At 47.1% G+C, this 27170-nt stretch overlaps 1 protein-coding gene across 1 annotated transcript; it reads right to left on the bottom strand.

Annotated features, from left to right (window-relative positions):
* Window positions 1-8143: 8143 nt before the first annotated feature.
* Window positions 8144-16852, bottom strand: LOC105037304 (probable flavin-containing monooxygenase 1). Its single transcript, XM_073246459.1, has 5 exons — window positions 16334-16852; window positions 10052-10289; window positions 9778-9953; window positions 9329-9687; window positions 8144-8671 (listed from the first exon to the last, which is right to left on the bottom strand). Exons 1-5 carry the CDS (start codon window positions 16778-16780, stop codon window positions 8317-8319), a joined length of 1575 nt encoding a protein of 524 aa, XP_073102560.1. The 5' UTR covers window positions 16781-16852; the 3' UTR covers window positions 8144-8316.
* Window positions 16853-27170: the final 10318 nt, after the last annotated feature.

The following is a 27170-nucleotide window of genomic DNA, read 5'->3' as shown; positions in this document are numbered from 1 at the left end:
CATGTGCACGGTGGATTACGTGCAATCGGGAATTCATGAAATGGAAGGTTAATGTGGCGTGTTATCCACCGTGGGATCTGCGTGGTCTACCTAGACCACGCCCAGACAATAATTTTTCCGTGAATAACAGATCCTCATCTCATCTTGAAATGTTCAAGTACGATATGGTGAGTTACTATTGGAGGGTCCAGAGCTGGTGCAAGGCTTATTACTGGGTCAAGGGCATCACGATCTTAACGAGGCCGATTTCCGACATTGTGAAGTCGGCGTGGAATCTTTTGGCGCCACTTTTTCATCTCTACCACTCTGAACTGTCACGTGCGCTGACGGGGAGAGGTCAAGACGTGTAAATAATATAATGATAATGATCATAAATAATATCATTGTTATCATCATAATATTTGTTGACGTTTTGTTATAATGATGATATGACATGGTAAGGATATTAATAATAAACAATAATAAATGATAATGATATCAAGAGCCAACTCGGCCAGCTTGGGAACGACTCTCCCAACCTACCGTCTTTCTACCAAAAAAAAAACCTAACGTCAATGATTTAAACTCGCAGCTTTCTGCGCTACATGTATGGTAAACTATTTCTTGGCGTATGTGGTAACTAATCAACTTATTAAATCCGAAATGGACTGATGAATCCATGAATCGAGCGAATCAACTTATTAAATCCGAAATGGACTGATGAATCCATGAATCGAGCGGAGAATTCAATCCAATCTTTCTGTATTACTCAAACAGAATCTGAGGCGAATCTGTTTTTGATGGAAAGATGCTAAGTTAATCATCTCATACTAGCAAAATTGTTCATAGGTAGTTTGATCAAACAGTTTTCTTACAAAAAAAAATCAAACTGGTTCTAATTTGATTTGGATTTGGAAATTAACATTTGCTATATATAGTGTACTAGTGTTTTGGTGGAAGTCTGTTGGGAGAGGCTTGCTTGTAAGATTTTTCTTCATTTTAGAGGTTTATCGTCTTAGCAGGATTAATTTTGTGATCTATATCAATGCAATGTAAAGGCTATGAAGGAAATAAATCTAGCTGTTCTGCAATTCAATTATTTACAGGATTTAATTAGTATAATTACTAACTAGAAGATTATTGAGTATTGCAAAGTATTTTGGATTATATGGACAATTAGAAATTACTGTATTTACCAAGTAAAGATAATCAATTCAGCAAATATTTTTCCTTCAGCACAATGACTTACAATTGAATTTTTCAAGCACCAACAACTATATTGGAACCAAGGAAAAACAGACTGAGTTGTTGCAGGGCTTAGTTACATCATTAGGGATCACCATAGTATGATCTTGTATGCAACATATATGACATTGGTGGTTCAATAACAAAATAGAGCTTTATGCAGCATGGTGTGGATTAACTACAGAACTTATCTTCTTCGGTTTTCACGTATTTGGCTTGAGTAAGGATATGAAGAAACCTCTGTCATGATCATTACAAGCTTTTCATCCCATTCTTCAGGTCTTCTTTGTGGTGCTGCATCAGTGGACACTTTCACAACTTCTCATACCTTCCATGCGACCAACCAACAAATTGGTTAGTGTTGCTGCTTAAATCGGTCAGGATCGGAGGACGAACATCTGAAGACCTCGAGTGGTGGTGTTGGTGCTAGAGCGATCTGTAAAATAAATCTCAAATCGGAGGTTGTGGCTCTGACAAGGACTCTCCAACGCTCAAGTCAAAAAAGCAGAGAACAAAGAAGTAGCAATAAGTTCTCTGAGAGAGATTCGATTGAATTTACTTGGATCCTCGGGACTCTGATTGTTTATATAGAAGAATGTCGAACAGTTAGGTTATTAGCTATGAGATTGCACGATCCTGAGATTGTCGGCCTGTTAGACATGCCAAACTAGATGAGATAATTCAGCCCTTAAATGCTCCCGCGAGATCAGGAAAGATGGTTATGTCAAATTTTATCTTATTCGGGATGGACAGCTCTCGCGCACGTCGAAGAGATAAGTCGGCTGAACAGCTCATATACAGATCAGATCTTGGAGACGCCTCAGCTCAGCACGGAGATAGACTCCTCAGCTCATACGGTGGTCAGCGATCGTATTAATGACTTGAGAGCTTGACATATGTTATGATATAGTACTGATCTAAGGTGTTCACGGTAATCACTGTAATACTATCCTTCTACTCTTAAGTCTGAGAATCAGATGAAAGGAGTACTCCAAAAGTACCTCGGATTCGATGTCAAGCGCTTCTGCCTCCACATCTGCTTCTGTTGCATTTAAGGTGGATGACGTCAGCCTAATGCGACTAATGCGGATGGACGTAACAGATGAAACCACTCAGACGATAGTCTCTTCGAGGTTTTAATCATTTTGTGATGGCTTTTCATTTTTTTTCCTTTAAATTTGCTCTTTGAAGGCACGGATAGCCACAGATTTTTTTATGCTGATTGTCTATCACGATTTCTTGGAGCAAGATAGATTCACAGCGCGTGAAGAGACTTGAACAAATTTTGGCTCGTAGGAAACAGATTGTAATTTTGGTTGCTGAAACAAAACCCGCAATCAGAGAAGAAGAATATGCTGTTCCTACCATTGAACCCACGGCCCAATCATTGGAAGCTGCGACGCAGGGTTCTCCAGAGGAAGAAAAGCCGCCTCCCATTAATGCATTAATTGCAGGAGATGTGCATTGACAGAAGATTGGCGTACGCATGATATGTGGAGACTGCGAATGGATATGATTGCTGTCGCTGATATAGTAGTTAATGTCAATGGCAGACAAATCGCATTTTACACCTCTTTCGAAGGAATACGTGCAGACGTGCTCCAATTCCTCTCACGCGGATATAATTCGAATTCTGATCTTTTCGAAATCTGTATGACAGTAGAAGCCAGCTCAGATTTTCACCCTGACTTCAGCTCAACTCATGCCTTGTTTGAAGCGTAGCCCAGGCTAAATATTCGCCTGAGCTATTTACTCTAATTGGGTTTTGCAGTTACAGCCAGGGGTCGAGCTTATATTCAAAACTAAAAAAAACTTAATATTCATAGAAAGAAGAGGAATACATCTATTCCTGTGGAGACTCTAGTACAAGACTAGGGGCCTTGGATCATAAAAAAAAAAAAGAGGGGCACGAATCACTCCTTAGAGAGATTGTCGGGGCGGTCGTATGCGAGATGGTATTCCTCAGCACGGATAATGTCTTCAATCTGAATAGCTACATCAATTTTGTCCATCTCGTCTGGAAAATAGGACGTCATTATAAACCTCGACCAACTATTCGACGACACCACCTGTAAATCTTTGTCCAGACAATCAATTTGAAGATGCTTGATGAAATCAAGAGGAAGATGCACCTGGGCAATGGACTTGCACTTCTCAAAGCCCATGAAGAACGCCGCTTTGCAAGTTTGGACTATGATCTTAGTTCCTTCTTTCTCCAGTCACTTTCTCCTGCTTTCAGTATGTTTGAGTAAAATCTCCTGATCTATAAATTTATCCTAGAGAAGCTTATAATTTATCTTTCTCTCTTTTAATCTCTTTTTTAAGTGCTCCACCTCTGATCCGATCTCCTGGACTGCTGAGAGCGGCTCGGGGGAGATCTGAACTCCCCTGAAAGAGAAACATCCATCCTCTCAAAGAGCTCTCTCTTCTCAGCTCATCCCTTCGCAGATTCTGGCCCTCTTGGGCGGACCACCACTGAGGCTCCTTTGAGAATGAGTTTCAAAACTCGGAGAACCTCTTCTTGCTTCAAGTGTTCTCCTCAAGTGCTTCAGATCATCATGGCTCCGGCAATAGTTTCTCTCAGCCTCAGACCTCTATTTTTCAAGAGTTTTAATCCTTCCCTCGAGGTCTTCATCCTTCCTGTCGGCCGTATACTTCTATTGTTCAAGGGCCTCAATCCATCTTTTAGCCTGTCGTAATTCTTCGTTCCAATGGAGAATCGACTCTTGGGCCTCCTGAAGAGCCTCCTCGGTAAGGTTGAGTTCCTTGACCAGCTCAGTGTTATCCCTCTCCAGATGTTCCAATCGATACTTAAGCAAGTCGATCTCCTCTTTCTCCATCGTCGGAGCATCGAGGTTGGAATTAACGAGGCTCATCAGACATTGACCCACATGTGCAAGGGATCTCAAGGCATCGACAGACTGTTTTTCCCTCCTTTGTTCGTTGAGAAACAACTTTTTGGCTGACGGTAGGAGGTTCCTCAAGTATTCCGCAACAAATTGGAGGATCTCTCATGTGGATAGAGCATGAGGCGTCAGTTCTGAGGGTCCTGCATGAGCAGCGGATGCAAGAAAATGCCTAACAAGAGTCACCATCTCCGAACATCCCCTAGTTTCTATCGTCTTAGTCAGATCTTTTCCTGGGTTGTCAACCGCCTCTTCCATCTGCACTTCCTTAGTCAGATCTTTTTCAGAGCATTCCTCGATGCTCATCTCCAGTGCCGTCTCCATCGGTGCCCCACCGGTCGGGACTTCCTTTGGAGAACCCTACGTCGCAGCTTTCAATAGTTGGATCGTGGGTTCGATGGTGGGAACAGCATGTTCTTCTTCTTTGACCTCAGGTCTCGTTTCAGCAATCGAAACCACAACCTTTCTCTTACGAGACAGAATTTGCTCAAGTCTCTTCACGTGCTGTGAATCCATCTTGCTTCGAGGAATCGCGATAGATAATCAGCACAAAAAGATATGTGGCTACCTATGCCTTCAAAGAACAAATTTAAAGGAGGAAGAAAATAAAAGACCACCACAAAATAATTAAAACCTCGAAGAGACCATCGTCTGAGTGGTCCCATCAGTTACATCCATCCACGTTAGTCGCATTAGACTGACGTCATCCACTTAAATGCAACAGAAGCAAATGTGAAGGTAGAAGCGCTTGGCATTGGATCCGAGGCTTTTTTGAAGTACTCTTTTCATCTGATTCTCAGACTTAGAAATAGAGGGATAGTGTTACGGTGATTACCGTGAGCACCTTGGATCAGTGCTATATCATAATATATATCACGGGGTGAGTGTTTTATTACCCAAACACTCGTGTGGTGCCTCAGCATACCACACACCAAGGCCAACCCTCTTGAGTCTTTTCCTCGGACATACCAATAAGCACGCAACTGTCCAGCCATATAGCCAAGCTTGCACCTCTATGCCTCTACCTAGCAATACTGTTGTACTGAACACATATGATACCCTCAAGTGCCCGTAAGTAATCCGACCCCTCGGATCAACTGCAATGCTCATGCGCACCTCTGTGCCATAGCATAGATTTTTTTCAAGAGTGCTCCACAGCTCAACACCTCTGTATCAACATTAAGACTTTGCCCCTCAAGCCAAGCACTGCTCATCCCAGATGTTTTGATCCTAGATATACTCTCATACCATGACATAACCACTATGTCACTGATCTGCAACCCACCAAGCTGTCCTTCAGTACTACACATACCAAATCCACATAGCATGATCATGCAACACCACTATTATGTATGAGGCTCGGGCAAATCCACCTCTAGTGCTGCTCAGCTAAACTACCAAGCTGACACGCCCTGCAGCTCCTCGAAGCTACAGATGATCGTACACATCCGAGTCCTCCAGTGTTCTACTATCTAAGCTTCCCTCATAAGCTCTTATGCCACGATCCTGATCTAGCATCCTCGATATGCCTTTTCACCTATGGCCATATCACTTGACAATATTCATGGCCTGCTCGCACGTTGAGCACTGCCATGATATCGGCATCTAAGTCTGCTCTATCAAGTAAAAATCTTCGACCAGATGATAAATGCATCAAGCCGCCCTCTCCTCAGCATGACCCTCTTGGTCATCCCTGATCCTTGGCCCAGCTCCAAGACACATATTCCGATCGATATACCATAAGCCTTCCTTGTTCTCCACGATCGATCGGTTCCCATAGATCCCTGCAAAACATCACCTTGTGATGCTCACGAGACTTGCCTGTTTAGGTAGGCCACATCCTTACTCGACTAGCTCTCTATCACCTCTTCGCTCTACTACAGAGATCGAAAATGCATAGAGTAGTCTAGACAAATCTCTCAAGGATAAAACCTCGAGATATCCCCTCCCGCACAAGGTGGCCAGCTCGTCCAACCAGTATTGCCCCGAATATCTCTACATGAGATCATTCGGACGTGGCACCACCATTGCCCACACAACTGTGCCATGACGGTCCCGTCTCCTACAGGTCTGGGGGAGTCGGGTACGCGGTCAAAGCTCCGCGCCCCTCCTCAAACTAAGAGGAATCCTTTGAGTATCCATATATATCTTGACGGACTACCACCATTCCAAATATCATGCATCCCAAGCCCCTCGATATCATGCAACGGTTATGCCGCTCCTTGACGAACCGTTGCTCCCTCACTACCCCAACAAGGCAACCCCCCAAATCTCACCCTGGGGGTTCCAAATGATCGAGTAGCATTGCAAATTTTGGCCATGCCAAATCCTTCGCAGCACCGTGCCACGCCCATATCGGTACCCCCTGCGACATGTCTGTGGATAAGTCTGTGACAATTCTCCTCCACCTTAAATGCAATAGAAGCAAACATGAAGGCAGAAGCGCTTGGCATTGGATCCAAGGCTTTTTGGGAGTACTCTTTTCGTCTGATTCTCAAAGTTAGGAGTAGAGGGATAGTGTTACGGTGATTACCGTGAGCATCTCGGATCAGCGCTATATCATAACATATCATAACAGCATGTTTTTCTTCTCTGACCTCGGGTCCTATTTCAGCAATCAAAACCACAACCTTTCTCCTACGAGCCAGAATTTGCTCAAGTCTCTTCACGTGCTGTGAATCCATCTTGCTTCGAGAAATCACGACGGACAGTCAGCACAAAAAGATCTATGGCTACCCATGCCTTCAAAGAACAAATTTAAAGGAGGAAAAAAATACAAGACCACCGCAAAATGATTAAAACTTCGAAGAGACCATCGTCTGAGTGGTCCCATCGATTACGTCCATCCACGTTAGTTGCATTAGACTGACATCATCCACCTTAAATGCAACAGAAGCAAACGTGAAGCCCGAAGTGCTTGGCATTGGATCCAAAGCTTTTTTGGAGTACTCTTTTCATCTGATTCTCAGACTTAGGAGTAGAGGGATAGTGTTACGGTGATTACCGTGAGCACCTTGGATCAGCGCTATATCATAACATATGTTAAGTTTTCAGGTCATTAATACGACCGCTGACCGCCGTATGAGCTGAGGAGTCTATCTCCATGCTGAGCTGAGGCATCCCCAAGGTCTGACTTGTATATGCGTTATTCAGTCGACTTATCTTTTCGACATGCATGACAGCTATCTATTCCAAATAAGATAAGATTTGGCATTACCGTTTCTCCTGATCTCGCGGCAGCGTTTAAGGGCTAAATTATCTTGTCCAGTTTGGCATGTCTAACGACCCGACAATCTTGGGATCATGCAAGTTCATAGCTAATAATCCAGCTATTCGACATTCTTTTATATAAACAATCAGAGCCCCGAAGACTCAAGTAAGTTCAATCGAATCTCTCTTAGAGAATTCGCTGCTGCTCTCTTATTCTCTATTTTTTTGACTTGAGCATCGAAAGATGTTCGTCGGAGCCATAACCTCTGATTTAAAATTTATTTTGTAGGTCGCTCTAACACTACCCCTACTGTTTGAGATCTTCATGTATCCATCCTTCGATCCTGATCGATTTAAGCAGCAACAATAAGCATGGCCTAATTATTATTTTTCAATCGACTTCACACCTGTTTTGGTTACGTTGACACGGTTAGATAGTTTTCTTTATTTCTTGTTTTTCCTTTCTTTAATGTTTAGTGGGGCATTCACGGAAATTTATTAAATAAATAAATTATAAAAAAAGGCCATCCCAGATTACTAGGAATTGGTCCGGATGCGTTACTTTCACATGTCGGCTTCTAGTGGATGTCTGCAGCTTCAACATACACGCATACGTACCCTAGTGTTCCTTACTGCTCCCTGACAACGGAGACATACAAGAACAAGAAATTAGACCATGTCTAAAGTCCACATCAATCGCAAGAGCAAAGTCACCGGATAAATGATCTCTTCCCTCAATTGCAAGGGAGACTCTCTTTGTTCCTTACCATACGAGCTTTCGAGATAGCTATTGACAGCTCATATACAAAAGAAAGAAAGGTTATTTATGAAATAAAGAGTTGATACCATACAAAACATAATATCATTGTTCACCGAACCCATATCAAAAGAGCCTCTACCCTACATAGATAGAACAAAGATCTTTGATCACCTCGAGAATGAGGCTATATACACCATGTGTCATGGCCAGAAACACTTATTTGGTTGGGTGAAGATTGGCGTAATCTGTAGGTCCATAAGGAAGGAACATGTCAGCCAAGAATCCCTTCTTCCTTCTTGGATTGCATCCCATGTCTCGGCACAATTGATCATTGTACCAAATATGGAGAGTTCCGATACTAGATCTTCGGTAATACTCGCTAGAATATCGTTTCATGTACTTCTCCCATTCTACAACATTCTTTTCCATTTCTCTTATGCTAGGGAGTTGAAAACCGCCATCGAGGAAATGAAATAGCCACTTAGATCTCATCTCCGATGTATGTAAGTTCGTAAAGCTCTCCGAGTAACCGAGAATTGCCAATTGTGGAATCCGGGGGTGGATGCACTCCCTGTCAAAGTTAAAAATAACTTCCATTAAACTTAGATGCAATTAAGAATATGAGACAAGGTCAATGTAGTAACCATCTTAATCCAATTGTTCCATCGCTCGAGTTTTTTTTTTTTTTTGATCTTTCTTTCTTTTTTTTTTTTGTTTTTTAACTAGCTTAAATTAAGGTGAGAACCATGTCAAATCTAGATCACTAGAACTTGAGTAACGCTCTATGACAACAGGGTCATCATCAATTATAGAGAACTATCATATTACTTTTGATTTCACATTTCATGTAAGGGTTAAATTCGATATGCTGCTTAATGCCTTCCAGGAGACATGATAAAATTGGATATATATGCTAGTCCACCAACTCAAACTAATTAATTAAGCACGTGCTAAATTTAGTAGCACTCGATTGTATTTTCTATGGGTTTGGATTGTATCTTTCTCAAAAAAATGATGGATTTTCTTGTGCAAATCAACTGTAGGATCGCATTTTGCACAGCTTTTAAAAGACAACAAACCTCTTCCTTCCATCCACAATACAGATCGTGAAGCTAATTGCATGCTTTGAAAGCTATACGAAGCATGATCCAATAGTTGACATCATGAAGGATGCAACCCAAACCCATTTTCTATTTATACATCACAATTTAAAAAGAAATTTACCAACCTATAGAGAGGGATGGTCGTAGTTGATGAACCGGCTACAATCCTCTGAAAGAAAGGTGAACTAAAGATGTCTCTGAGCTTCTGATCACCCTTGAATCCAGTGGCAAAGATCAGTATATCAGTCTTTATAGGTGCTGCTTCACCTTCGATGATCACACCATTCTTACAGAAGCTAAAGGATTTTGATGGCTTGAGAACAATGCTCCCTTCTTCCACTCTATCATAAAACTTTTCCGGCAGAACTGCCAGCAAACAAGAAGTTATTGCTTGAAAGAAACTATGCTCCGGTACCATACCATACCTCTTCATAGGAATTGCCCATCGATAGTAGCTCTCAACAAATTTAGAAAACAACCATCTCTGAAATTAAATAAACAAATATTAATTGCTCAAGGACTATGAAGGGAAAACTAACATGAAAAATTAAGAAGTATATTCCAATTTCCTTACAATAGGTGACAACAGGATGGCCAATAACCAAAGCAGAAATCCTTCACCAGGCTTGTGAACAAGGAGCTCCGAGAATCGATTAAAATAGAAATAAGCTATAGGGATTCCCCAAACATAGAAGTCATCTACGTTCCAACGCTTAGTCCTACATATCATCGTACATGGATACTCCACCCCTACAAGTAAATAAAGCAGAGATTCAAACATTATTATCCATCCCTATAGGTTGCCATGAGTGTGTGAAGTTTATCATATAGAAATTTAGATCCCGTACCATTTGCATTCGCGCACTCTGCTGCAACGTCCAAAGCTGACTTCAGGAATCCTACCACTGTAACTCGTTTTCCTTTAATTAGTTCGGTGGCGCGAGCACTGCCCATGTTTGAGTAGTCCCTGGAGTGGATCACCTTTCCATCAAACACTTCAGGACCCTTGTTTACTGGAAACGTGGGTATATTCGGTGTGCCGCTGAATCGCCCAATGCAAAGGATCAAAAAATCCACTTGGTATGTCTGCTATCAGGAAAGATTGTTGAAATAAACTGTAGATCTCTCTGATTAGGAATGTAATCATCTAATTAAAAGAAAATATGTTTGTATAATTTCTAAATTGAATCCCTCTGATTAGGAATGCAATCGTCTAATTAGAGGAAAATATATTTGTATAATTCTTAAATTGAATTCCTCTAATTGAGAATGCAATCGTCTAATTAGAGAAAAATATATTTGTATAATTTCTAAATAGAGTCTATGAAAATTAATAAAAATGGCCCTTTTGGTCCTAGAGAAGTATTCCTTCTTCCTCTGAATCCTCGTCTTCACCTTCTCTTCTATTTTTTCTATTTTTCAACATGGTATCAGAGCACTCTGTTCCATAAATACGCTTTATTCCGCCTCATCTCAATCCCTAAACTTCTTCAACTGCTGACCGTCCGCACCTCTTCAGATCTTTTCAAATCTTCGCCGGATCTGGCATCTCCCACACCCTGCCATCACCATCGCTGTTTCCATCGCTGCCGCTGCCGTCGCTGCTACTGCCATTGCTGTCGATGCCACCAATGTTGCTACTACCGTCGACACTACTGCCGTATCCATCCGTGAACCACGGGATTGAGAACGGAAGCCGCTGACGCCCTTCTCATTTCTTATTAGGTGCTGGGTCTTGTTCTGGAGCAACAATGGAGCGTCTTTTTTAGAGTTTCTGAATATTATCGAGGTGCCTTTCATGCAAGCAGATATTTGATATTTTTTATTCGTCATCTGAGTTTATCTCAAATCGTTGGTGAGAAAATTCAAATACATTTTTCTTCCTCAAGATTGTTCTTATTTACTTGATCATTTAAGTGTTTTGTTTTGACAATGGGTGATAAAAATCTTTTAACCATGGAGGATTTAGAAAAGTTAATGGTTAGGATGATGGAATCTCGTATCGCGAGTAGTGAGTTTTCAAAGATCACCCTAGAAACTAACCCGGTCAAATTGGATGGGCCGGGTACCTACTTAAGTTGGACGCGACATGTTCGTCTAATTTTAGAGTCTCACAATCTTGAGGGGTTTATAAGTGGTACTGCAAAAAGGCCAGAAGGAGATGTGATAGCTGTTAGACAGTGGAACTCTAATAATTCTCGAGTGGTAACATGGCTCCTTGCCTCTATGGTACCAAGTGTTGCTCATACGGTTGAGGCACTGACGAATGCTTATGAGTTATGGCAGGCTGTAGCCACAACTTATTCCTATAAAGGTAATAATATGCATGCCCATAAGATCCAACGAGAGCTTCGGGGACTTACTCAAGGTTCCCGATCTGTAACAGAGTATGTTGGAGAATTAAAAAGGTTGTGGAACGATTTTGATTTTTATAGTCCCTTTACCCCTACTCATCCTAATGATGTTGATGTGTTCCGCAAATGGATAGAGCGTCAGTGCCTTGTGGATTTTTTGGATGGACTAAACCCAGAGTTTGAGTATCGACGCTCTTCTATTCTTAGTACACAGGAATGGCCAACTCTTGATGAAGCTATTTCCTTGGTTCTTAGTGAAGAAACTCGATTAGCCACTATGTCTTCTTCTACGGACACAGCTATACGATCTGTACTTGTGGTACAGCCAACTATTCTTGAAAGCTCTTCTCCTATCATTTCAACTCAAGAAACTCAGCCTCGACCTCGTGGGGTTAAGATTTGTGACCACTGTCATAAGCCGGGCCACATCAAAGCTTACTGCTATGAGCTGCATGGTCGTCCAACTAGAGGCCGTGGTCGTGGAGGTGGTCGTTCTGGTAGAGGCCGAGGTCAGTATAATCAGGCTCATTTTTTTTCTATGGAGATTTATCAGTCGAAGAAATGCAACTTTTGAAAAAATTCAGATCTGGTGTAAATATTTCTAAAAGCAGCACTTCCACAGAAGATTCTTCAAACCAACCAACCAGTTCTCTCTATCAGGGTAATTTTGTCCAAATAGGTAACGATGATCAAATTCATGCTCTTAACTGTAGTAATTTTTCTCCATGGGTAGTTGACTCTGGAGCATCCAATCATATGTCTGGATCCTTTAGAGATTTTGTGTCTTATATTCCCTGTTCTGGTCATGATAAAGTTCGTCTTGCTGATGGCTCCTTTACCCCTATTTCTGGGAAAGGATCTATCAAATGTACTTCCGAATTACCCTTATCATCTGTTCTATTTGTCCCTAGATTTTCTATCAATCTTCTATCCATTAGTGCTATTACGAATGATCTTGATTGTGCCGTAACTTTTTTCAAAACACACTGTGTCTTTCAGGAGCCAAGGACAGGAAGGAAACTTGAGACTGGCATAATGCATAATGGGCTCTACTATTTGGAGGGAGGAGTGTCCGGAGGCTACCCAGAAACTAGTTTGATAGTTTCATCCTCACAAAAGGAAGATCTGTTACTCCAGCACCGCAGGCTTGGTCATCTTCCATTTACTCTCTTAGCTCGTATGTTTCCAACTATTTTTGAATCATATAATAAAGAGAAGCTTGTATGTGATGCCTGTGAACTAGCTAAACACACTAGAAGTGCTTATCCAGGCTCAGGCCTGCATAGTAAAGCAATATTTTAGGTAGTTCATTCTGTGTATGGGGACCCGGTGGGACCATCGCTATTTCTGGTCATCGATGATTCGTTACTTTTATTGATTGTTTTAGTCGTTGCACTTGGGTTTATCTATTGAAACATAAGAATGAAGTATTTCAGTCATTTAGAGATTTTCATAAAATGATTGGTACTCGATATGGAGCAACTCTTAAGATTTTTCGCTCTGATAATGGGACAGAGTATCTTAATAAAGAATTTGAGGAGTATACACATAATAATGGTATTATACATCAAACGACTTGTGTTGACACACCGGCTCAAAATGGAGTTGCTGAAAGAAAGAATAGACACCTACTTGAAGTGACAAGATGTTTGATGTTTTCTATGAATGTTCCTAAGTTCTTATAGGGAGAGGCAGTGTTAACTGCAGCGTATCTAATTAACCGAATGCCACTTCAAACTTTGGACTATAAGACACCTCTTGAATGCCTGCAAGGAACTAATTCTTTCATAATTTCTCCCAAGGTATTTGGCTGTGTTTGTTTTGTTCGGGATCATCGACCTTCGGTTGGCAAGCTTGACGCTCGTGCCCTCAAGTGCATTTTTGTTGGTTATTCCTCTACTCAAAAAGGGTACAAATATTGGTGTCCGAATGAGCGAAAGTTGTTTATCAGTATGAATGTAATATTTCGGGAGTCTGAGCCATTCTATATATCTTCTGTGTCTTCTTCCTCTCCCGTCACCTCTGGAACTGGTCGAGAGGGGGAGTTCTCTGGAGGGAGTCCTATTACTGTGGATGTTGGTACAAATGGTGGATATGATACTCAGAGAGAGTTTATTACAAATGGTGGATCTGATACTCAGGGAGAGTTTATTTCTATTAATGCTAGTTCTGACACTCAAGAAGAAGCATCTAAAACTGCATCTGAGACTCTCTCACAGCCTGCTACACAGCCTGCTACTTCAGTTTCATCTGATTCATCTCCTCTCTCAGAGCCTATTATGCATTCTCTAGTCTCCAGATCTTCCTCTCCTGTCCTGACGGTTTCATCTTCTACGATGAATGGTAATTCTCCTGTACCTCCCATTCAGTTTACATTAGATAATGATGATCTAAATGTTTCTATTGCTTTACGTAAACCTACTCGTCATGCTGGTATTCCTACTCGACTTAAGGATGGAGTAGGGTACAAACATGACATCACTAACTTTATATCCTATGAGTCTCTCTCTCCATCTTATCAGAGTTTTATAGCTTCTTTGTCCTCTGTCTCCATACCCAAGAACTAGAAGGTTGCTAAGGAAGACCCCAAGTGGAAAGCCGCTATGCTTGAGGAAATGCGAGCACTAGAAAAAAATAATACATGGGAACTTGTATCTTTATCAGCTGGTAAACAAACTGTGGGATGCAAATGAATTTTTACAGTTAAGCAGACACCTGAGGGTACTGTTGAATGGTACAAAGCTCGTTTGGTAGCAAAAGGATATACACAGACTTATAGCATCGACTATGATGAAACTTTTGCGCCTGTTGCAAAAATGAACTCTGTTAGAACCCTTATATCATGTGCTGCTAACTTTGGATGGGATCTATTCCAGCTCGATGTAAAGAATGCTTTTCTTCATGGAGAACTTCAGGAGGAGGTATATATGGATATTCCTCCAGGATTTGCTACCGCTCAGACAATGGGCAAAGTATGCCAGTTACGACGCTCTCTTTATGGTCTGAAGCAGTCACCTCATGCTTGGTTCGATCGCTTCCGACGAGCAATCATTTAGATGGGATATAAACAGAGCAATGCAGATCACACACTCTTTTTTCGTCACAACAAGGATAAGATTGCTATTTTGATTGTCTATGTTGATGATATTGTGGTCACAGGAGATGATTCTGAGGAGATAGCTCATTTGAAGGCTCAGCTGGCACAGACATTTGAGGTGAAGGATCTTGGACATCTTCGATATTTTTTTGGGATAGAAGTTGCTCGTTCTTCAAAAAAAAATTTTCTCTCACAAAGAAAATATATTCTAGATCTTCTTATAGAAATCGGTATGTTGGGATGTCGACCTATTGCTACTCCTATTGAACAAAATCATCGACTAGTAGCTGATACCGGTGTCCCTATTGATCGAGAACGTTATCAACGATTGATAGGACGTTTGATTTATCTATCTCATACACGGCTTGATATTGCGTTCGCTGTTAGTGTGGTAAGTCAGTTTATGCATGATCCACGTTCAGTTCATATGGATACTGTGAGATGGATACTTCGTTACCTCAAAAGCTGTCCTGGTCGTGGTTTACTTTATTCTTATCATGGCAACCTACGGGTGGAGTGTTATACAGATGCTGATTGGGCTGGATCACTTGATGACCGTCGCTCTACCTCAGGTTACTGTACTTTTGTTGGAGGTAATCTTGTCACTTGGCGAAGCAAGAAACAGAATGTAGTTGCTCGTTCTACTGCTGAAGCAGAGTATCGAGCTATGGCACATGGCGTGTGTGAAATTTTATGGTTGTAGATCTTGTTATTGGATCTAGGTCTTTATCAGTCATCGCCCCTTATGCTATATTGTGACAACAAGGCAGCAATCAATATTGCTAATAATCCAGTACAGCATGATCGGACGAAGCACATCGAGATCGATCGATATTTTATCAAGGAAAAACTTGATGTCAGAATCATTTGTATGCCTTATGTGCGATCTGCTAGTCAACTAGCAGACATTTTGACCAAAGATCTTAGTGTGCCTTCTTTTTCATTTATTCGTGACAAGATGGGTCTTTATGATATCTATAACCCATCTTGAGGGGGAGTGTTGAAATGAGCTGTAGATCCCTCTGATTAGGAATGCAATCGTCTAATTAGAGGAAAATACGTTTGTATAATTTCTAAATTGAATCCCTCTGATTAGGAATGCAATCATCTAATTAGAGAAAAATATATTTGTATAATTCTTAAATTGAATCCCTCTAATTAGGAATGCAATCGTCTAATTAAAGAAAAATATATTTGTATAATTCTTAAATAGAGTCCATGAAAATTAATAAAAAGGGCTCTTTTGCTCCTAAAGAAGTATTCCTTCTTTCTCTAAATCTTCGTCTCCACCTTCTCTTCTATTTTTTCTATTTTTCAACAAAGATATATGGAGTTAAAGGCGCATTTGGCTTCATAATTGTACAAATTAATTATTTTGAAGAAAATCATAAATGCATAAATTATCTATTCATCATATCTACAACTAGGAATTTATGCATGAATAGAATGGAACTCATCTTTATAGTGTGCTTATTTTGCTATGTTGATGCTTTTTACTTTGGGATTTAAATGGAGATCACCCGGTTTCATCACTAAGCTGGTCAGCTATTCGTCTGATGGACTGCGATTGGATGTTCCTGCGAGGACATATATACGACTGTGTGCAGCATGCATGTACTCGTGCACTCTCAGTTCAGTTCACGGGAGAATTAGTTAAGAGTAATAATGCGGTGTCTTGCCTCTGTGGACCCATCCTCCCCTTTCTGCACTGCGACGTGCCACTCCCCCCGCCCGCCGCCGCCGAACGCGTCGCCATTTCCGGCCCACAGCTCCCACGCAATGATCTCCTCTTCCTTCGCCCCGACGTACTCGACTCCCACCACACTCGCCTTGAACTCGATGAATCTAAGGAGGTCGAAGTGGCGGGCGTACGACTGCAGGTAGTCCATCACCTGCCGGTGGTCCGGCGCCACCTCCGTCACGCTCGCCGGCCACGGGAAGTCCGTGAACTCGTAGATCGGCCGCGGCGACTGGAGCTTCGTTGAGTCCAGCGTGCGCGCCCACACTCCCCCGATTCTGGCCTCGGCCTCGAAGACCGTCGGCAAGAAGCCTTTCTCCAACGCGTGCTTGCACGCCACCAGACCACTGATTCCCGCCCCCACTATGCCCACTCTCTTCTTTTCCATCCTTCTCTCTTTCTCTTCTTTGCGCAATGGGTGTGACTGTGAGAATGAATAAGAGGCGCCGGATCGGCCTTTCCGCTCTAACTTTCCTCTGGGGATAAAACTTCTATAGTCGGGCCGACACCTTCCAGGAAGTGGAGAAAAGGAATGAAAAATTGGTTGTGGAATAATTTGATGAGGTTGGCCAATGGATGGCTGGTGTTTAACGGAAGTCCGAATTTGAAAAGGAAATTTCGGAAAAAGTTAGGTGATGAGGTCGACATGATACGAGTTGTCCCGATTACTTTTGCCCAGGCTGGCTGCATGAATATCTGATTCTTTTACGACCGTATCACGATCGGGTTGGCGAGGTAAGGCGGTCCACTTTTGTTTGCGGGCCCGCGACGCATTGCACCCGGGCAATTATTGGTGGTGGACTCAGATCGCCCAACTCGATGGAGCAACAGGTGCAAAATTAAAAATAAAAATAAAAATAAAGAGGGGGAACAAAAATTACATCTTGCGTCGCATGCATCTGCATGACCTATCACTCATTGAGGTGCATTTCTATGAACTAATTACCGAGACGAACATAAAATGAATGAAATCTACGCTACCATATCTCAGTAAGTGGTAGCACGCAGTGGAGAGAATAATTGCTCGGAGAGGAATATTTGCTCATATTGCTCAATGATTGGATTGCTAAATTGATTATGAACTTGATCCAATTAATAAATTTTTTGCACATAAATGCTGAACGGAAAAAAAAAAATCTCATGACGTCTGTTTCATAACACAACCAACATCTAACGTTAGTCTTCGACCACCACATAGGACCAGTAAGATGGGGAGCTTCATAAATTATACATAAATTTTACCATATGAAAAACTCGAAAAATCTTTATATGGTATGATCTAATAATAAATACAACTTAATGATAACATTATTTTTGCTACCATCTAGTAATCTTGTCTCTCGACAAATTATAAGTTTTTGAAAACTTATAACTTATTAATTTATATGTTTTATTTTCGTTGGTAAAAAGAGAAAGTGAAATATTTTTTTCTAATTTATTAAGTGTAAAATTTATATAAAAAAATTAAGAAAAAGAGAAGATACAAGGAAACAAGTCAAGTGGAGCAATGTTAGGCAAAATTGCCCGACGAAATGTTTAACTGTTGGGAAATACCGACCGACCCCGCTCACGCCGGCTTATAATCGGGCATACCGCCCGACCGACGGAGCGACCGACCTCGCTCGGGCCAACTTATGACCAACCGACCGACCGACCGACTGGCGGAGGGACCGTCCGACCGACCGACTGGCGGAGGGACCGACCGACCGGCCGATCGATTAACGGCCCTCTTCCGTCCGTGGATATGTCGGTCGGGTTTTCACTCTCCGGACCGACTGAACCAGAGAGTCTGATGGCCGACTCTCGCAACATGCCCGGCTAGCCGTCAAAGGGGCCCGAATCTCCACCCGATGCCATACGGGTGGCAACCGACCTAGGATCGGTCGACTCCTCCGATCGCCGTACAGCCGCCAGAGCCTGTCAGTCCTGACAGCAATATGCGGCACTGCCACCTAAGGGCATTATCCCGCCTGGGGCATTGTCAACCCTAGTGATTTGACAGCCCCGCGGCGATATGACGCTTGCACGGCGACTCTGACAGTCTACAGTGAGTTGACAATTCCTCAATTGTCCGCGCCATTAATGACGGCGCCATACCGCGCCCCACTATAAATATCGGGGAAGGCAACAGTGCAGAGGGACTTGGAAACCACAGGCTTGCTCCCCCTGACTCTCTTTCTCTCTCTCGTTTGAGCTCTCTGTCTTCATTTCACTGTTGCCCAGTCACCTCTCTGACTTGACCGTCGGAGGGTCCCCGCCGGAGCCGCCTCCGGTCAGTGTGGACTTCCTTTTTTGCAGGCGCTCGTTCCCGACGACCAGGCGACGAGGGGATTGGCCGCAACAGATTGGCGCGCCAGGTAGGGGGGTGTTTACAGCAGTTCTAATGACAAAGACAAGGGCTCAGCGCTCGAGGATCACTGGGTCGGCGAGGCGCTCTTCCCGTCGGGAAGAGACCTCTCCGCCACCTTCCGCGGCGGAACCCAGTTCCCCACACCCCGCGGTCACCATGGAGGCGCAGATCGCGGCGATCGTACGGCAGATGACCGTGCTGACGGATGCAGTTAAAAGCCTTCAGCAACAGCCGGTCCGACTGCCACCGTCACCGACCGAACAGCCCGCGGCACGTCCGATGCCCTCCAGGAGCAGCCGCCGATGCCCGCGTCGACCTCCATCGCCCTCGCAGGAGCACCTACCACGGCACTCCTACCGGGAGGAGGGGGAACGGCCGCGGCGCGACACCCACCGATCCCGACGAGACTCTCCATCCCGGCTGGAACGGGCAAGGAAGGAGAAGCGCCCGCAGACGCCGTCCGCCTCTCTCTCGGATTCTTCTGGAGACTCCACCCCTGGGGTCTCTCAGCACCGGCAGACGGATGACTACGAATGCAGGTTCGAGGAAATCGACCGTCGGCTTGCGCAGTTGCAGGTGGACGGGCAGAAGTCTTCGAACGACGTCGACTTTCAGACCGTCCAACCTCTCTCCCGACTCATCCTTGATGAACCGATCCCCAGTCGGTTCAAGATGCCGCACGTGGAGCCCTACGACGGCTCCACCGACCCAATCGACCACCTGGAGAGCTATAAAGCTCTCATGACGATTCAGAGGGCAACCGACGCTCTCTTTTGCATCGGCTTCCATGCCACACTCCGCAAGGCTGCCAGGGCCTGGTACTCTGATCTTCGATCGGGGAGTATCCACTCCTTCGGGCAGCTCGAGCACTCTTTCGTGGCTCACTTCAGCACCAGCAGGAAGCCGCCGCGAACGTCGGACAGCCTTTTCTTCCTCAAACAGGGAGAAAACGAGACGCTCCGACACTTCGTGGCGCGATTCAATACGGCCACGCTTGAGGTCCGGGATCTCAACGAAGACATGGCTATCTCAGCCATAAAACGGGGGCTGAGGGCGTCCCGATTCACCTACTTCCTGGACAAGACCCTCCCCCGGACGTACGTCGAGCTGCTGGAGCGCGCATACAAGTACATGCGCGCAGATGAAGGAGCTTCCGACCGACGCTTGGCCGAACCCAGAGGCCCGAAGGAGAAGCGGAGGAAGGGTCGGGAACCTGCTGTGCCCAGCAGGCCCCCGACCGATGGTCGGGTCTCGACACCACGACAGAACCAAAAATCGCCCCAGCGGCAGACTCCAAGACCGACACACCCCAGGTATGATTCCTACACTCCTCTCTTTGCCCCCCGTGCACAGATTTTGATGGAGATCGAGGGAAAAGAATACCTGCGACGGCCTCCGCCTCTGAAGGCAAAAGGTCTCGACCAACGGAAGTATTGCCGATTCCACCAGGGCCACGACCATAATACCGAGCAATGCATCCAGCTTAAGGACGAGATCGAAGCCCTCATCCGTCGAGGGTATCTCGGTAAATTTCGGAGGAACCCGCCGACCCAACCTGTGGCCGACCGACGACCCCAGCCGACTGAGGAAGCAACCACCAATCAGCCGACGGTCGGGGTCATCAATATGATTTCCAAACGGCTCGGCCCGGAGATGTCTGCTAAGAGGGAGCCCATGAAGAAGCCGCGCCCGAACGACGTGATTACTTTTACAGAAGAAGATGTTCGGGGCATCCAAACTCCCCACGACGACGCTGTTGTTGTCTCGGCAACAATAGCAAACTACGATGTAAAAAGAATTTTTGTAGACAATGGAAGTTCCGCGAACGTTTTGTTTTACTCGACTTTCTTCCGGATGCGATTATCGAACGACCGACTCAAGAGGGTCCCTACACCCTTGGTAGGCTTTGCCGGGGATGTTGTCACAACAGAAGGAGAGGTCACCCTGCCCGTAACGATCGGCACCGAACCGCGGCAAAGTACGGTCCATTTGACTTTCACGGTCGTCCAGGTGCCTTTGGCCTACAACGCCATACTTGGAAGACCCGGACTTAACGCCCTCAAGGCAATCGTCTCAACGTACCATCTCCTCTTCGGTTTCCGATCAAAAATGGGGTCGGAGAGATGCGCGAGGATCAACAGCTCGCCCGACGATACTTCCAGATCTCCGCCCAAAGCGACGAGTTGAAGGGCTCCCTGACGATCGACAAGCTGGACCCACGAGAGGAGGGAGAACGGGGCGAACTGGCTGAGCAGCTCGTCCCCATCCCGATGGCCGGGGATCCCGATCGAAAGGTATGGGTCGGTTCTCAACTACCTGACCCAGACCGACGACGGCTGGTGGAGCTGCTGAAAACCAATGCCGACGTATTCGCTTGGTCGGCAGCGAATATGTCGGGCATCCCCCCAGAGACTATGATGCACCGACTCAACATCGATCCGACTATGAGGCCGGTGCGACAAAAGAAAAGATCTTTTGCCTCGGAAAGACAGAAGGCCATCGACGAAGAAGTAGATAAGCTACTCGAGGCAGACTTTATCAGAGAAACCACCTATCCTGACTGGCTCACGAACGTTGTCATGGTCAAGAAGGCCAACGAGAAATGGAGGATTTGTATCGACAACACCGACTTAAATCGGGCCTGCCCAAAGGACAGCTTTCCACTTTCGAAGATCGACCAGCTGGTAGACGCGACGTCCGGATTTCGACTACTCAGCTTCATGGATGCCTTCGTCGGGTACAATCAGATCCGGATGGTGCCTGAAGACGAGGAGCACACTGCCTTCGTGACTCCCAAGGGTCTCTACTGCTACCGAGTAATGCCGTTCGGGCTGAAAAATGCTGGCGCCACCTACCAACGACTCGTCAACAAGGTCTTCAAAGACCAGATCGGATGCAACATGGAAGTATACGTCGACGATATGCTGGTGAAGAGTGCGCAGATTTAGGATCATGTCAGGATCTTGAAGAGGCTTTCCGCACTCTACGACGACACCGGATGAAGCTGAGCCCGACCAAGTGCGCCTTCGGGGTAACTTCGGGGAAGTTCCTCGGATTCCTTGTCTCGCAACGAGGAATCGAGGCCAACCTGGAGAAAATCGAGGCCAACCCGGAGAAAATCAAGGCCATCATCGACATGCGGCACCCGAACACCAAAAAGGAAGTCCAGCAGCTGAATGGGAAGATCGTCGCCCTCAGTCGATTCATCTCTCGGTCGGCTGAAAGATGCCTCCCGTTCTTCAAAACCTTACGGCAGGCCAAGCAATTCTCTTGGTCGGACGAGTGCCGGCAGGCCTTCGAGGAACTGAAGAAGTACCTCGCCTCCCCGCCACTCCTTGTGAGGTCGGAGGTCGGGGAGGTCCTGTACCTCTACTTGGCCACTTCCCCAGAGGCGGTTAGCTCTGTGCTCGTCCGGGAGAACGAGAACCGGGTTCATCAACCAGTATATTATGTCAGCAAGGTGCTCCATGAAGCTGAGACCCGGTACTCAAAGGCAGAAAAGATGATTTTCGCCCTAGTCATTTCGGCACAGCGACTCCGTCCATACTTTCAGGCATATGCCATTGTGGTCCTCACCGACCAGCCCCTGAGGGCTATCTTGCACCGACCTGACACGTCGGGACGGCTGGCGAAATGGGCTGTGAGACTGGGCAAATTCGACATCCAGTACCGACCGAGACCTGCCTTAAAGGCCCAGGTTCTTGCCGACTTCATCACGGAATGCCCGACGACCGACATACAATCGGGGGAGGACGACCCGGTGAAGGTCGGGACCTCCGACTGTTGCCCCGACCCGACCTGGGTACTACACATCGATAGGGCTTCCAACGCTCAGGGGAGCGGGGCCGGTTTCCTACTCACCGGCCCAGAAGGAGTGACCACCGAACACGCCCTCCAATTCGACTTCAAGGCCTCCAACAATCAGGCCGAGTACGAGGTGCTCGTTGCGGGGTTGAAGTTAGCACTAGAACTCGGGATAGACCATCTTCAAGTCTTCTCCGACTCCCAACTGATCGTCGGACAGACCAAGGGCGAGTTCGAAACACGGGATCCGACCATGGCCAAATATCGCCAAAAGGTGAAAGATCTCGTGACGCCCTTCAAACACTTCGAGATCTCCCACATTCCCAGGGCGAAAAATGCTCGGGCTGACGCGCTATCCCGGCTCGCGACGTCCGACTACGGCGCCCTGGGCCGGACCTTCGTGGAGAATCTCGGGCGACCTAGTATCGACGAGGTCGATGAGGTGCTACAACTGACGGCCGAACCAAGCTGGATGGACCCGATCGTTGGGTATTTGACCGACGGGATCAGCCCCGAGGATCCCACGAAGGCCAGGCGGCTCCGATGGTCGGCCTCCCAATATGTAATCATGGATGGCCGACTCTACAAAAGGTCGTTCTCCCTTCCCTTGCTTAAGTGCTTGGGACCGACCGACGCAGACTATGCTCTCCGAGAAGTGCACGAAGGGATCTGCGGGAATCACTTGGGGGGCAAGTCTCTAGCCTACAAAGTCCTGCGACAGGGTTACTACTGGCCCACCATGAGGAAGGACGTGGCTGATTTGGTCCGGAGGTGCGAACCCTGTCAGAAGTACGCTAACGTGCAGCACCGACCGGCCAGCCAAATCGCTCCTATTGTCGCTCCATGGTCCTTCGCTCAGTGGGGGGTCGACATTCTCGGTCCTTTCCCTCCAGCATCGGGTCAGAGAAAGTTCATAGTTGTCGCCATCGACTACTTCACCAAGTGGGTGGAGGCCGAACCCCTGGCTCAGATTACCAAGCGAAAGATGGAGGACTTTGTCCAAAAATCCATCATCTTCAGGTTTGGGTTGCCGCATACTATCGTCACCGACAATGGGCGGCAATTCGACAACCAAGACTTCAGAGATTTCTGCGCAAGGTTTCACATCACGCACCGACTGACTTCGATCGGGCACCCTCAGTCCAACGGTGAAGTCGAGGTGACCAACCGGACCATACTGCACGGGCTCAAAACCCGACTAAATGAAGCCAACGGCCTCTGGGTCGACGAGCTGGGCTCTGTTCTGTGGGCTTACCGAACGACCCCCCGCGTACCGACGGGGGAGTCGCCTTTCGGTTTGGCCTACGGGACGGAGGCGATGATCCCGCTCGAGATTGGGCTGCCTTCTACAAGGATCGAGCGGTATCAAGAGCCGGACAACTCTGATTGTCGGAGGGCCGACCTAGACCTCCTCCCTTAACTGCGAAACGAGGCTCAACTTCGCATGGCTTCATACCGACAGAAGGTGGCCCGGTATTACAACGTCAGAGTCAGACCAAAGCTCTTCAGGCCTGGTGACTTGGTCCTGAGAAAGGCAGAGGTCTCGAAGCCCCTGGACCAAGGGAAGCTGGCTCCGAACTGGGAAGGGCCCTACACGGTAGCAGACACCTATGATCCGAGAGCCTACCGACTGGAGACTCTGGAAGGGAAACCAATTCCCCGAACATGGAACATCGACAACCTAAAGTTGTATTACCAATGAACTCTGTATTTGTCCAGTCGGAATACAAATTCAGTTTGAAATCTCGGAGTTTAACTCTTCGACTGACGATCGGTGCTCACCAAGGTCGAGCCCCGACGTGCCAACTCGGACTTGGTATCCGTGCGAAACCGACGGCTCCATAGTCGATGACATACCGGACTCTGACAAGGACCGATATACCTATATGGGCGGGAGCCACACTCCTTCGACGGTCGACGCAACATCGGACCCTTACGAGGATCGATATATTTATATTGACGGGAGTTGACACTCCTTCTACGGTCGTACTTTCGGGCCAGACTATCGGCTAACTTACCGATTGAGCCCCGACCAAAGAAAGACGAAATGCCTACGCGACCGCCGTCGCGACTTCCGACCGAGCTACGGCCGGTCGAAGGATATTCAGCTTGCCACCGTCTATCGAACGATGCGACCTCAGTTGCATTCATGATTCATCGACCGAGCTACGGCCGGTCGGAAGATATTCGGCTTACCACCGTATATCATGAGGCGAAGTATGGATACCCGACACGAGGGTATCGGGATCCGACTTATCGGCGTTCCGCCGACTAAATACGTCGGACGACATTCGACTGAACGCGTCGGAAGAGACCCGACAGTCGAACCTTTATCCAGCGGTCTGTCGGCTTCCGACCTCGACCACCGAAGGCCGGTCCAAAGTCGGGACTTGACCCACCTTCGTGGCAGCGCGAGTTGCCGAACGACCTAACCGACCTATATGAGTCGGCAACCTATGAGTTCAGACGCATTCTACAACACATGGAAGAAAGAAAAACAGGCAGGGGAAAAAAAGTTTAGGGCTGATTTCATTCAAGATCAAAAGAAGATTACAAAGCCAGGCCAAAGCCCGGTTACAAGTATTCTAAAAGAAAAACAAAGAAGGATAAAAGGGCGAGGCCGCGGTCACCCTTTCGAGTCGATCTCCTCGACCGACGGAGGCTCGGGGATTACCGGTGTGTTCACCTGGACCGGCACTGGGACGTTTGCCGAAACAGGATCTTCGGCCGGCAATGGACTGGTGGTCGGTGCCAGATCATGGGTCGCGGCCGTCTCTCCTTCGGCGGTATGATCCTGGACGGTCTCTCCCGCCTCTGCGACACCTCCCGACGGCTGGTCGGCCATCTCCTCCGTGGCCTGGTCCTCGGCCCCTGGCGGGATGATACCGCTGAGATCCAGCTCCGGGTACAGGGCTTGGACCGCATCCCGACCGTCCTCGTACCCCACCCAGTACGATGCGAAGCCGGACTCTAACATTTCCTCCCGGTACTGGTCGGTGGCGCGGAAGTCGTCCACTGCCCGACTTGCCGACTCCTTCGCCGACCTTGCTTCCTCTTCCGCCCGGCCGAGAGAGTCCTTTGCTGACTCTGCCTCTGCCTTCGATATGTCAGCGTCGGCCTGGGCGATTGACAGATCCTCCTCAGCTTTGGCGAGCTTCTCCAGGCTGACCCGGAGCTGCTCGCGCTCACCTTCGAGTTCGGCGGCGACGCCGTCACGCTCGCACCGTAGACGGTGCACGGTCCGACCCTTGCGTTTGGCTTCTCTCCGGGCCGACTTTAGCTCGGACCCGAGATGAGAAACCTCGTCCACCTACTTGGCCTCCCGGTCGGCCGACTGCTTCAGGTGGTCGACCAGCATTGCCCGGTCGGCTTCGGCCGCCGCCGCCCTTTCTTTCCAAGCCGCCCGGACGTTCCCGAACCTCCGGTATCCGGCTTCGAGTTCCGACATGGTGTAGATCAGCTGTCGACGCAAGCGTTTCGTCAGGAAAATAAAGTAACTAAAGTATTAAGAAAAAAAGAGGCGAAACAGAACTTACCTCGACCATGATCGGGTAGAATGAAGATAACATCTCGATTACCTGCCGAGACCTTAGCGCCTCCACGTCGGCTGGAAGGAGGATCCCCTGGCACAACCTCCTGGCCAGGTTGTGGTCGGCCAACGCCGACGCCCCTTCGGGGAACTGTGCGCTGGGCGGCACAGTGCGACTCCCCGACCTCGTATCGTCCGCGGGGTCCATCGGGGCTTTCCCCCGATCGGCCGCCCCGACCAATGGAACTGGCAGGGAGGGGATGCTCGAGTTTGAACCGGCGCCCCCCGTTGCGGTCGCAGACGCCGTCGGATGGTGTTCGGTTTTCTGAACGTCATCCGGTGCCACACCTGCCGGCGAGGCCGCCGATGTCCCTTCGACCGCTTCCTCCGCCGGCCTCTCCTCCGGTTGCGCTGTCGGAGCCACGAGCGCTATTACCGGCTCCGACTGGTCGGTCGCCGATGCTTCGACGGTCGGCGCCGCTGGGGTGGGCTTCTTCGGTGGATGCGAAGGTCCTGCCCCCGATGCCGGCCTCTTCCTCGCTGCGTACTGTCGGATCTCGGCGTCGGTCGGCCGCATCCTCGGAGGTGTCCCTGCGATACCGGCAGAAATGTTAATCTAAGAACCAGAATAAGGGCCGAATGAAAAGAGGACCGGGGGATCGGGCGATACCTAGTCGGGGGACCAAGCTCAGGCCAGCGTCATAGAGAGCTTGTTCGGTAACAAGCTCCCTCTGCTTCGGAACCGACATGTCTTTGAGTCGGTGGAAGTCCTTCCGGTCGTCTGCCTCCACCCGGCTGTTGTCGTTTGCTTCGGTTCGGGGCACGCCCCAGTGGGAAGGGAAGCCCCAGGGAGAAGAAGATGAGACGAAGAAAAACTGGTTCTTCCACCCGTAGATGGACGAGGGAAGACCAGTAATGAAGGAAAGACCCTTCCGGGGGTTGAAGAGCCACCACCCTCGGGCCTTAGGGTGGGGTCGGAGCACGAAAAATGCCCGGAAGAGCGAGATGCGAGGGTTGGTCGGCAGAAGCTGACACAACAGAGCAAAGCTGATTATTAGTCGGACGGAGTTCGGCGCCAGTTGCGCCGGACAAAGT

The sequence above is a fragment of the Elaeis guineensis genome, chromosome 12, assembly GCF_000442705.2.
Source record: "Elaeis guineensis isolate ETL-2024a chromosome 12, EG11, whole genome shotgun sequence".
Classification (NCBI taxonomy): domain Eukaryota; kingdom Viridiplantae; phylum Streptophyta; class Magnoliopsida; order Arecales; family Arecaceae; genus Elaeis; species Elaeis guineensis.
This window is presented reverse-complemented; position numbering and strand designations above follow the sequence as displayed.